General features: G+C 40.7%; 1 protein-coding gene across 5 annotated transcripts in view; it reads left to right on the forward strand.

The window, feature by feature from the left end:
- The window catches only part of LOC127579698 (talin-1), a 180,622-nt gene extending 173,592 nt beyond the window's left edge, over positions 1-7,030 (forward strand). For all 5 annotated transcript variants that reach the window (XM_052032615.1, XM_052032617.1, XM_052032619.1 and 2 more), the window contains exons 56-58: positions 85-267; positions 1,671-1,799; positions 5,441-7,030. In XM_052032615.1, coding sequence (XP_051888575.1) covers positions 85-267; positions 1,671-1,799; positions 5,441-5,572 — 444 coding nt within the window. In that variant the 3' untranslated portion in view covers positions 5,573-7,030. The remainder of the gene's footprint in view (positions 1-84; positions 268-1,670; positions 1,800-5,440) is intronic.
- The last annotated feature ends 6,192 nt before the right edge of the window (positions 7,031-13,222 follow it).

The raw sequence follows: 13,222 nt of genomic DNA on the forward strand, positions 1-13,222 counted from the left end.
GGAGGATCCCATTTAGGTCTTGACTTGTATTTTGATGTTACATAAAGCTTCAGGCTCAGACATGTAACATACCTGCTTTAACAGGCTCGGATGGTTGCTGCTGCTACAAGCAGTTTGTGTGAAGCAGCCAATGCTGCGGTTCAAGGTCATGCCAGTGAGGAGAAGCTCATCTCTTCAGCCAAACAGGTGGCAGCATCCACAGCTCAGCTGTTAGTGGCCTGCAAGGTGAAGGCTGATCAGGATTCGGAGGCCATGAAGAGACTTCAGGTATGAAAAGTGTACACAGTGTAAATTAAAGTGGTCTTTTGCAGTAAATACAATTTATGCCATATTAAACATCAACACACAACTGGTGACATACACAAATTCTATCAATAGCCAAGATTACAAGCTTTGTCAAGCACTTTAAGTGTTTCATTCAATATATATACCTTCTTTACCTTTGGAGAGATTCAGTTTAAAAAAAAATTGCCCTGCAATATTGTGAATGACCATGGAATTCAATGACAGTGCACATCCTGACCCTTAAATTAGCAGAAACCATGAAAAACACAATGCTGGGAAAAAAAAATCCAACATCCATTATCTTAAGAGTAAATGCAGTTTGCCCATTTTGATAACATTCTCACCAAATTAAAGTCGGGAATAATTTATCCTTCCTACTGAGACTCCCTGAGGATTGAGAATGACTTGCTTCCACTCCAGTTTTGTGGGTCCTTACATGACTGATGAGGCAACTGGGAACTACAGACTTGTCCATGGGTAGATCCTGAGGAGGTGCATACCTCCTGCTGTTAATGAAGGGCTTTTGTATGCTCCCAATGCATGGACTCGACTCTTAATACCATCCCGAATGCTTTTTCTCCACTTTGAGCAGTCATAGGTCAAGGATTCCCAAGAGTCAGTGGGGATGTTGTATTTTTTTTTCCAAGGAAGCTTTGAGAATATCCTTGAATCTTTTGTACAAGTGATGAAGCTCAAAATAGGATCAATGCAAACAATGTGGTCTGCCCAAAGGAGCCCACTATGTGTTTAGGGCCTCGATGGGATATTGGTCTGGGAGAAGAATTTAACATTGGTTCATTAATCCTCCTTGTGAATTTGGAGGATTTTTTGGTAGTATCTTCCCAGTACCTCAAGGTTCCTGCTGCAGATGGTCCAGGTCTTAAGCGTATAAAAAGGCACTGATCACCGATGCCTGGTAAACCAGTGACAGGTCTGAGGTCTTCAAACACCATATTTCTCACCCATCCAAAGGCTGTACTGGCACATTGAATACATGTAGTACAATATAAAAGATCAGCTTTGGTTGTACAAAGATACAGACAACACACAGAACATATAAATTGTACACAAATTATTCATATTTATGTATAACTTACATGTTCTGTGCATTGTCTGAATCTACGTGCCTATGATGCTGCTACAAGCAAGATTGTATCTGTACCTCACTGTATTTCTGTATGTGACAATAAATTCAACTTGACTTGCATTTATTCTAGTTTTATTGCAACTTTTTGCTTCATATTCTATTTATTATTCTGGAGAAAAATTCTAGAATGATATTTGGATGGAGTTCTACCAATTTTGTCTGCAGTATCTGCAGAACTTTTCATCCTAACTATATTTTAATTTTGAATCATTACTTAATGAGTGCTTTTCTTTTACAGACTGCAGGTAACGCTGTGAAGAGAGCATCTGACAATCTCGTGAAAGCGGCCCAGAAGGCTGCAGCATTCAATGAACATGAAGAGGAAAATGTTGTTGTCAAGAATAAAATGGTTGGTGGTATTGCTCAGGTGAGTGAATGGATTGTGTTGGAAATGGTAATAAGTGTTGTTGGACTAATAAGTCAAAGGATATTTCTTAAAATCTCAGAAGGAATTTAATTCAATTCTGAAAATTAATACCTAATATAGAACATTACAGCACAGTATGGGCCCTTTGACCCACGATATTGTGCCGACCTTTTAACCTATTTTAAGATCAATCTAACCATTCCCTCCAACATACCCCTCCATTTTCCTATCATCCATATGCCTATCTAAGAGTCTCTTAAATGTCCCTAATGTATCTGACTCTACCAGCGCCCCTGGCAGCACGTTCCATGCACCCACCTCTCTGTGTGTGTAAAAAAAAACTTACCTTTGAAATCCCTCCCCTGTACCTTCCTCCAATCACCTTAAAATTATGCCCCTCATGTTAGCCATTTCCACTCTGGGAAAAAGTTTCTAGCTGCCCACTCGATCTACACCTCTTATCATCTTGTACACCTCTATCAGGTCCCCTCTCATTCTCCTTCGCTCCAAAGAGAAAAGCCCTAGCTCGCTCAACCTATCCTCATGAGACATGCTCTCCAATCCAGATAGTATCGTGGTAAATCTCCTCTGCACTCTTTCTAAAGCTTCCACGTCCTTCCTATAGTGAGGCGACCAGAACTGAACACGATATTCTAAGTGTGGTCTAACCAGGGTTTTATGGAGCTGCAACATTACCTCATGGCTCTTGAACTCAATACCCCAACTAATGAAGGCCAACACGCCATACGCCTTCTTAACAACCCTATCAACTTGTGTAGCACCTTTGAGGGATCTATGGACTTGGACCCCAAGATCCCTCTATTCCTCCATGCTGCTAAGAATCCTGCCATTAACCCTGTATTCTGCCATTAAATTTGACCTTCCAAAGTGAATCACTTCACACTTGTCTGGATTGAACTCCATCTGCCACTTCTCAGCCCAGCTTTGTATCCTAACAATGTCCCATTGTAACCCTCAGCAACCTTCTACACTATCCACAACGCCACCAACCTTCGTGTCATCTGCAAACTTACTAACCCACCCTTCCACTTCCTCATCCAAGTCATTTATTAAAAGAAAAATCACATAGATCAGGGGTCCCACAACAGATCACTGCAGAACACCACTGGTCACTGACCTCCGGGCAAAATATGCTCCATCTACAACCATCCTCTGCCTTCTATGGGTGAGCCAATTCTGAATCCACACAGCCAAGTTTCCCCAGATCCCATGCCTCCTGACTTTCTGAATAAGCCTTCCATGAGGAACCTTATCAAATGCCTTACTAAAAACCATGAACACCACATCCACTGCTCTACCCTCATCAATGTGTTTTGTCACATCCTCAAAGAATTCAGTCGGGTTCGTGAGGCATGACCTGCCCCTCACAAAGCCATACTGACTATCCCTAATCAAATTATGCTTCTCCAAATGCGCATAAATCCTGTCCCCAAGAATCTTTTCCAATTTTTTGCCCACCACTGAAGTAAGACTCACTGGTCTATAATTCTTGGGGTTATCCCTACTCCTTTTCTTGAACAAAGGAATAATGTTTTACATCCTCCAATCATCTGGTACTACTCCTGTGGCCAATGAGGACGCAAAGTTCATTGCCAAGGGCTCAGAAATCTCTTCCCTTGCTTCCCTCAGTATCCTGGGATATATCCCGTCTGGCCCCAAAGACTTATCTATCCTAATGTCTTCCAAAAGTTCCAGCACATCCTCCTTAACATCGACATGTTCTAGCTTATCAGCTTGTTTTACGCTGTCCTCACAAATGTCAAGGTCTCTCTCACAGGTTAATACTGAAGCAAAGTATTCATTAAGGACCTCCCCTACCTCTTCTGACTCCAAGCACATGTTTCCTCTTTTATCCCTGATCAGTCCTACCCTTACTCTAGTCATCCTCTTATTCTTCACATATGTGTAGAATGCCTTGGGGTTTTCCTTGATCCTACTCGCCAAGGCCTTCTCATGCCCCCTTCTAGCTCTCCTAAGTCCATTCTTAAGCTCCTACCTGGCTACCTTGTAACTCTAGAGCCCTGTCTGATCCTTGCTTCCTAAATCTTAAGTAAGCATCTTTCTTCCTCTTCACTAGATATTCCACATCTCTTGTTAACCATGGTTCCTTCGCCCTACCATCCTTTTATTGCCTCAATGGGACAAACCTATCCAGAACCCCATGCAAGTGATCTCTAAACAATCTCCACATTTCCTTGTCCATTTCCCCAAGTACATCTTCCAACTTACACTCCCAAGTTCCTGCCTAATAGCATCGTAATTCCCCCTCCCCCAATTAAATACTTTCCCCATACTATCTGCTGCTATCCCTCTCCAAGGTAAGGGTAACGGTCAGGGAGTTGTGGTCACTGTCTCTGAAATGCTCACCCACTGAGAGATCTGACACCTGACCAGGTTCATTGCTGAGTATCAGATCCAGAATGGCCTCTCCTCTAGTTGGCCAGTCTACATGTTGTGTCAGGAATCCTTCCTAGACACACCTAACAAATTCCACCCCATGCAAACCTTTTGCATTAAGGAGGTACCAATCAATATTGGGGAAATCGAAATCACCCATGACCATAACCCTGTTATTTTTGCATCTTTCCAGAATCTGCCTCCCAATCTGTTCCTCAGTGTTTCTGTGGGGCAGTTCTGTAGAATACTCCCAAAATAGTCATTGCCCCCTTCCTGTTTCTGACCTTCACCCACACTGACTCAGTAGATGATCCCTCCAGGACATCTTCCCTTTTCTGCAGCTGTGATACTATCCCTGATTAGCAATGCCACTTCCCTATCTCTGCTAACTCCCTCCCTGTCCATTTTGAAACATCTAAACCCCGGAACATCCAGCAGCCATTCCTGCCCTTGTGACAGCCAAGTTTCTGTAATGGTCACAACATTATAGTTCCATGTACTGAACCATGCTCTAAGTTCATCACCCTTGTTCCTGATACTCTCATTAAAATAGACACACTTCAACCCATCCAACTGACTGCAATTTTGCCCTATCAACTGCCTATCCTTCCTCACAGTCCTTCTACACGCTGCATCAATCTATACACCAACTGCCCCATCCACTGACCTATCACTCAGGTTCCCATCCCCCTGCCAAACTAGCTTAAACCCTCCACAACAGCTCTAGCAAACCTGCCTGCAAGGATATTGGTCCCCCTCCAGTTCAGGTGTCACCTGTCCCTTTTGTACGTTCAAAAATTGACCACAAAGCTGCTTGATTGCTCTTATTTTAAAAAAAAGCTGCTTCACTGATGTGGTTTAGGGAAGGGATCCTATTCTTTTCAAAACACCTCAGAACAATGAGGAATGGACAGTAACTTCTGGTGTAACTGAATATCATAAAACTGTAGATGCTGAAAATCTGAAATAAAAACTGAAAATATTGTAAACACTCAGGTCAGGCAGCATATGTGGAAAGAGAAACGGCTAACATTTCTCTTCCCACAGTTGCTGCCTGGCCTGCTGAGTGTTTCCAGCATTTTGGGTTTTCATTTCATTAAGTTCTGTCCTTGCCAAGACAGTCAGATCTAAAAAATGAGTAGTTAAGAATTGTATCTCTGTGCTGTTGCCATTGCTCTGCTCTGGTTGCTTTAAGAGATCACATCCACTTGTTTTCTTTGCAGATTATTGCAGCCCAGGAGGAAATGCTGCGAAAGGAGAGAGAACTTGAAGATGCTCGTAAGAAGCTTGCACTCATCCGTCAGCAGCAGTACAGATTCCTTCCTTCAGAACTTTGTGATCAAGAGGAAAATTAACTGTAGACTAGCTAAAAGAGCTAACCGCTAATCCTGGCCATGCATCTAGTTTATTAATCAACGGCAAAAGATCTAATCTAGATAAATTTGTGGCCAGATTTTTTTTATATGTTCATGCAATCGCTTGTTTGTAATTCCCCAAAAGGTGCAATAGGCGACCCATTTCCTAAATTTTTCTGCATTCTATAAATCTGCACACATTCATTCACATTTAACACATTTTATTTTGAGCATAGAAGGGAATGATAAATGTCTGCATGTATGTATACAATAGTATGAAAAATGAAATGTGTGGTTGCAGTATTGATGACATTGAAAAATTTGCTGTAAAGCCTATGTATGATATTTTTTTTTAAAGTTTATGAAGCCAGGATGGCGGGAGATATATTTGATAATTCCAAAGAAAATGCACAAGAGCTGTGCCTCCCAATATAATGGTATAAAGCCAATGTAACCAGTGACTTAAAGCAGCAGTGGAACATGCTAAAGTATGTGTCACATTCATTAATTTTAGATTTCAGAAGCTAAATGCTACATGTTAAAATTCCATAATGGAAAAAATACTCCCTACAACAGCAACAGTAATGTTGCCTTAAATCAGGTCAGAAATACTGTGTTTTTGGGGAATTAGTGTTACTTGTTAACTTTTTTTTTATTTTTAACCAGATGTACATGAATAATGCAGTATTTCAGCAGGGTGCCTTTACAATCAGTATGTTTAATCTCTTTTTGGCCTGTAAAACTGCTGTGTTTCCAGTAAAGAGAGAAATATCTTTTTAAGGAATTCAGAGTTTGAATGTACTGTACTCTGCAAGTTTTTGTTTTGAAAATATTGTAAGGTATTGCCTGTAATTTTTATTCTGTCTGGCTTTAATTAAGATAATTAAATTGCAAGTTCAGTGAGACATGTTCAGCATTTAACCCAAAAAAATCTTTTACCTTTTAATATATTACCAATTAGTTTTGGGTTCTTGGTCTCCTCTTACTTAGAAGCCTTAATATTTTCGTGCATTTGGCATAGTACATTCAGGAGCTTATATCTGTATCTTAAATGAGTTAACTTTTTAACCACAATAACATAAGGCAATCTGTACACATCTTTCACATTAAAATTTGTGTTTTATATTTGTTTACATGCTCCATTAATGGGAATTTCAGGCAATTGTGTATTTTTATCAAGTACTTTGTTATGCCACTGGAAACACAAATGTTTTTAGGCCTCTCCCAGAACGTTTCAAATGGTAAATCATCTATTTTGCATAACTGCCTCACGTTCACATTTATCCTGCAAACTTAACTTGTTACTTAAGCTCCATTGCCATTAAATATCACTTTATTTTCATACATTGTGCTTCTAATATTAACATTTAATGAATACCAACTCTCCAATACAATTTGGAAGATTACTTTTGTTTTTATTTTATGGTTTGTTTGGTGAATAAAGTTGGTTTTCACTAAGGGTTGTATTTTGTGAATTGTATTTAATTTTTATTTTGCTTTATTAAGGGCAAGTTGGAGATTCCCATAGGTGAGCAGCACTGGGATCTGTGCATGTATAAAAGCAGGATGTCTACTATAGAATCATACAATTGTAGCACAGGAGGTAGCCATTTAATCCATCAAGTCTCTACTTGCTCTTTATAAAGAATTCAAGGGGGTCCCATTCCTCTGTTTCACCTTCAAATATTTATCCGCTTCAGGTTTGAAAGCCACAACTGAATCTGTATCTAATACATTCACATAGTGTATGCCAAATCATTACAATATAAGAAATGGGAGCAGGTATAGATTTTGTATTCCTGATAGCCTGCTCTGTCATTCAGTAAGGGTGAGCTGGTCTTGGCCTCAAGGTACTTTTCTGCTTGTTCACCGTGACCCTCATCTCCACTGCAGTCCAAATATCTCCCTGCCAGTTTTCTATGTTTAGCCTGTTTCTTGCATGCATAATCAAGCTGATGTGATATGCCCCATTTTTCTGCTCAATCTCGCTCCTTTCATCATCTGAATTTTTCTACAATTGAACCTCAACTCCCTGGCATAAGGAATTCTAAGGATTTACAGACCTCTTAAAGAAAAAATCCTCCATCTGCATTGAATGGGCAACTCCTTATTCAGAAACTATGCCAGTGCTTCTGGATTCCCCAATGAAAAGCATCAATCTGAAACACGCATCCCATCTGACCAGCTGAGTGTTTCCTGCACTCTGTTTTATGTATGCACAACTATCTTACTTTTATACTCTGTCTCTCTCAATAATAAAGCTCAAGAACTCCTATTTTGTTACCCATTTGCTCAGTCTGCTGTGTTGCCATCAAAGACTTTGTGTACTTTACACCCAGGTTTTCTGTTGCTGCATCCTGTTTGGAATTGTTCTATTTAACCTACATATCCACTCCTTGTTCTTCTTGCCAAAATGCATCACTTCATGCTCTCTGCATTATATTCTGTCAGCCACGTGTCTGCCCATTCTACCAAGGGTCTCCTTAAGTATAATCCTCCCACTTTGTGTCATCCACGCAATTCGACTTCTTATCTTCCACAAGCGTGTTTAAGTCACAAATATATACCAAAATTAGGAGCTGGTCCCAACATGGATGCTTCTGGAACATTGGTGTTTACTCTCACTTCTCCCCAGCCAAAAAACAGCCATTACCAGATGTCTTCCTTCTCCAAGGTCAATTTCTTATCCATTTCAGTCTATTGTCTTTTCAGCTTTGCTCATCAGCCTTTAATGTGGGACTTAATCAAACACTATCTGTGTCATTGACTACATTAGCCCTCTCATATCTCATTTAAAAAAAATCAAAAGCCAACTGTGTTGTTTAACAATTCAAAAATCAATCCTGGCTCTTGTAATTTAGGCTGTCAGTGCACCTCCTTTTAACAAAAGCGTTCTCCAGTCCTCTAACATCACCCTGCGCCCGAATCCCTGGATGAATCTGTGATATTGCTATATCACTATAGGTTGTATTTAGTCCATTGCCAAACCTTTTCCCCTCCATCCCCCTCCCCACTGCCCAATCTTCTGCCCTATTACCACACACCTGAATTTTTATTGCAGAGCCTATGTCAAATCATCTCTTCGGATGTGTTTTTCCTAAATTCAGTCTGATGCATTCTCTTTACCAGGATTATCTTTACTTCCATTCTTGGACAAAGATTTCACATTGAATATCACCCTGTGCTATTTGTACATATGAGGATTATAAATTATGCCCTAAAATAATTTACTAATTTATTTCAATATCCTTGGGTTCATTCTATTCAGAGTTAATCATGTATCTGGCATGAGTTCTTCCGATAATTGTTCCATATTTTCTCCTTTTGCTCTAGTTTCATCCCACATTGCAAAGATGTACGGGTAGGTTAATTGGGTTTAAACTGGGTGGCGCAGACTCGGGCCAGAAGGGCCTGTTACCACGCTGTAAATAAATAAAATTTTAAAAAAATTAATCAAGGGGCAAGTAACATTCTTGATCTTCTCTGACATTTTAATCAAGTTCCCTATTATCAACATTTAAGTGCTTAGTTGCACCACTCGCTTAGGTGCAGTTGGTGGAGCAAGTCAGATACTGTGCCTCCTATGGTGAAGGGCTTGCTTAATGACCCCCAAAGCTTATCTAACACATGCAGGGCACAAGTGAGGAGTATCATGGAATATTCCTACTTTGTTGGATGAGTGCAGCTGCAAAGATTTAGCACTATCCATGATAAAGCGATCCACTTAATCAGCACCTCATTAATTTGTCTAAAGGTTTTTCTCTCACTATCACTTTCAAACGGTATTATTGAATGACGACCAAAAGTAAACCAAGAGATGATTTCATCCTCCCTTTAAACCAAAACGCTTGAGGCTTGTTATTGGTTCCTCTGTCTCTACCCATGCTAAATACGAACTGTTCGTTACCAATTCTAATCTATACCTTGTTTCTCCATTGCATAGATTTTGATTTCCTCTAATGTTACTACAGTTCTTAAAATATAAAATAAACAGAAAATGCTGGAAATAGTCAGCAGTTCAATCGACATCTGTGGAGAGAGAAACAGGGTCAATGTTTCAGGCTGATGACTTTTCATTGAGCTGAAACATTACCGCTGTTTCTCTTTCCACGGATGTTTCCTGGCCTGTTGGAGTACTTCCAACACTTTCCATTTTCACTTCAGATTTCCACCCCTAGCAGTTTTTTTGGGGGGTTTTTTTTGCTTAAAATATAAAGTATATTTTACCTGACTCCTTCAAATAAAATTTATTTTTTAGTTAGACAAAATATTGTGATGCTTTAACTAGGATTCTTTGACTTGGGCAACTCATTCCCAAACTTGCTCCATAACCAGCATTCTTTAATTGGATTATATCTACAGTTTATGTACAAGCTTTTTTGTATTTTAAAAGATTGAAATCAATTAGAAGTCCAAGGATGCGTTACTCAACCATCCTGAATTACTAGTGAAAGAGGACATGCCATTTCTTCAGAGTAAGGTGTTATTTCTGATTTAATTCACATTTGCTAATGTTGTTCAGGAAAAAAGCCAGCCATTTTAGTGAAGTATTTTTTCAGCAGCTCTGTTATGAAGCTTACATCATATTTGGCTGCTGGGCAGATCTATGCTAAATGTGGTTGTGATCTTCATTTGCAACCCAGTCACAACAAATGTGCAGGTAGTTTGCCATAAATGGTCAAGAACTTTAGAGTGCAGCAGAAAGCGCACACAGTAATGTTACATATTCCAAATTCTCACTTCTTGGCATTCAGTCTGACTTGGGCTTTGACTCAAGGTTTTGCATCAGCATGATGAAAATCCTCTGCTATCTTTCAAGGATAATTCCACTGTGAGTACTTCTTTAAACAAATTCTTTTCCTTCCCTCCAGTTTTCACCCTCTGCTGAAAGCTCTGCCCTGTCTATAGGTTTGATGTCAACAACTTGTTCGAGGGGATGTAGAGCTGAGCTGAATCCCCTCCTCCCTGAGTCACTGTATACCCCTTCCTAGCCAAGGTCACTCATTGGCAAATAAGAACAGAGGTTCCCAACCCCTCCCGTCCTAACCCCAGAGTACCAAGGCCAGTTGTGTCACTAGATCCACCCAGTTGAATTGTCAGAGATTGGAAATCAAATCTAGGATTTCCTTGTCTGGATGGCTCCATGACTCACAATGGATTGAGTAATTGAATGGCAAGTAAAGAGCCAGATTATGATTTCACAACAACTTGTGCCTGAGCAGAAGCTAAAGTAGGTGGCACCATGACTCCTGCTGTTAGGGAGGGACTTACATTCCTGAAGACTGCTGAACCTTTAAATCTGCTTAAACTTTAAATATGAAAACTGCTTCTACAGGAAGGAACAGTAGCATATATTTGCTACTGTTTACATTGGGTTTACATTCAATGTTGATCTGAAAAATGGAAGAAGTGGAATAGAGGTAATAAAACTGTATAATAGAAAGGAGGCCATTCAGTCCATCATTCCTGGTCTAGCCACATTGAGAGAACAAATCAATTGGCCAGCTTTTCTGGAATTTTTCCTAAGGCCTGTACTTTTTCTTTCCATCAAATGTATATCAAATTCCAAGGGTTTTTAAAACCTCTTCCAGATACATTTTTCATTCACAAAGACAACTATATTGGATGGAATTTGGCTGCTAAGTACTGGCATTTCTCAGTATAAGGACCAGTAGGTTTCAAGTTTCCAGGTGAAACCCAAACTTAGTTTCTGAGTTCTCAACCAATTCTCCTGGTATCCTGGGAAACCTGCTGTTGGATCCTGCATGGGGTTAGATCTCAATAATATATATTTTTTAATGCTTCCTTCAGAAACGTTGCAAACTTTGACAGTCAGGAAGCCTGAGGGCCAAACTTTGCCAACTGTCAAAGTCTTCCAGATGCATTCTATGGGCTTGATCTGGCCCATCCATGCCACCAGGGCTTGACTGAGGCCTGGTTACTGCTCCATTTGTTGCTCAACCGTGGGACACATGGACAAGCAAGATCACTCTTCCTGATTTGGCTAAAGTAGAGTCATGGACCAGTGACCATGGGTGGCAGGTCCACAACAAAAAAAATCTGGGCCATCTTATAGCCTCTTACAGCCCAAGTTCCTTGAGTCAATCCCTCCATTCAAGGAGATATAGGCAAATTAGAAAATAAACTCCATGTATCCTTCTACACCCTAGGATTTGGATGTTCTCTGAGATGATCCCTGTAGCTTCTGGTAATTCATCACCTTTTTTGACGAGGTGTCTTACAGCTATAGAACTTTGTTTTGAACATTGGTTATGGACCTACTCAGCTTTGTCAATAGCCTTCTGCTTTGGGGATGGAGTACAGAGTTAACTAGGCCTACCAGGTTCACACCTCAAATTAAGGTATGACTTGTCCTGCTGCTGGCATGCTGTACTCTGCATTGATCCAGAATGAGGGATGGGTAAGACAACAAAGTTATAGACTGTGGGGTGGTACATAGTCCTCCTGATACTGATTACCTACTTTCTGAATGCCCAGGGCTGGTCATTGACTTCAGGAAGGGGGGTGGTGCACGTGCTCCTGTCAACATAAACAGTGCTGAGGTCGAGAGGGTTGAGAGCTTCAAGTTCATAGAACACAGAACACTACAGTACAGTACAGGTCCTTCGGCCCACAATGTTGTGCTGATATTTTATCCTGCTCTGAGATCTATCTAACCCTTCCCTCCCACATTACCCCCTATTTTTCTGTCATTCATGTGTCTAAGAGCCTCTTAAATGTCCCTAATGTATCTGCCCCAACAACCTCTGCTGGCAGTGCATTCCATGCACCCACCACTCTCTGTGTGAAAAACTTACCCCTGACATCCCTCTTACACCTTCCTCCAATCACCTTAAAATTATGTCCCCTCATGTTAGTCATTGTTGCCCTGGGAAAAAGTCTCTGACTGTCCACTTGATCTATGCTTCTTATCATCTTGTAGACCTCTATCAAGTCACCTCTCATCCTCTTTCTCTCCAAAGAGAAAAGCCCTAGCTTGCTCAACCCTATCCTCAAGACATGCTCTCCAATCCAGACAACATCCTGGCAAATCTCCTCTGTGCCCTTTCTAAAGCTTCCACATCCTTTCTATAATGAGGCAACCAGAACTGAACATAATACTCCAAGTGTGGTCTGATCAGAGTTCCATAGCGTTGCAACATCACCTTGTGGCTCTTGAACTCAATACCCTGACTAATGAAGGCCAACACTCCAAAAGCCTTCTTAATAACCCTATCGACCTGTGTGGAAACCTTGAGGGATCTATGGACGTGGACCCCAAGATCCCTCTGTTCCTCCACACTGCTAAGAGTCCTGCCACTAACCTTGTTTACTGCCTTCGAATTCGATCTCCCGAAGTGTATCACTTCACACTTTTCTGGGTTGAACTCTATCTGCCACTTCTCAGCCCAGCTCTGCATTCTATCAATATCCTGTTGAAATCCACAGCAAACTTCTACACTGTCCACAACACCACCAACCTTTGTATCGTCAGCAAACTTACTAACCCAATCTTCCACATCCTCATCCAAGTCATTTATAAAAATCCCAGAACAGATCCCTGTGAAACACCACTGGTCACTGACCTCCAGGCAGAATACGCTCCATCTACCACCACCTTCTGTCTTCTATGGGCGAGCCAATTCTTAA

The sequence above is a fragment of the Pristis pectinata genome, chromosome 2, assembly GCF_009764475.1.
Source record: "Pristis pectinata isolate sPriPec2 chromosome 2, sPriPec2.1.pri, whole genome shotgun sequence".
NCBI lineage: Eukaryota > Metazoa > Chordata > Chondrichthyes > Rhinopristiformes > Pristidae > Pristis > Pristis pectinata.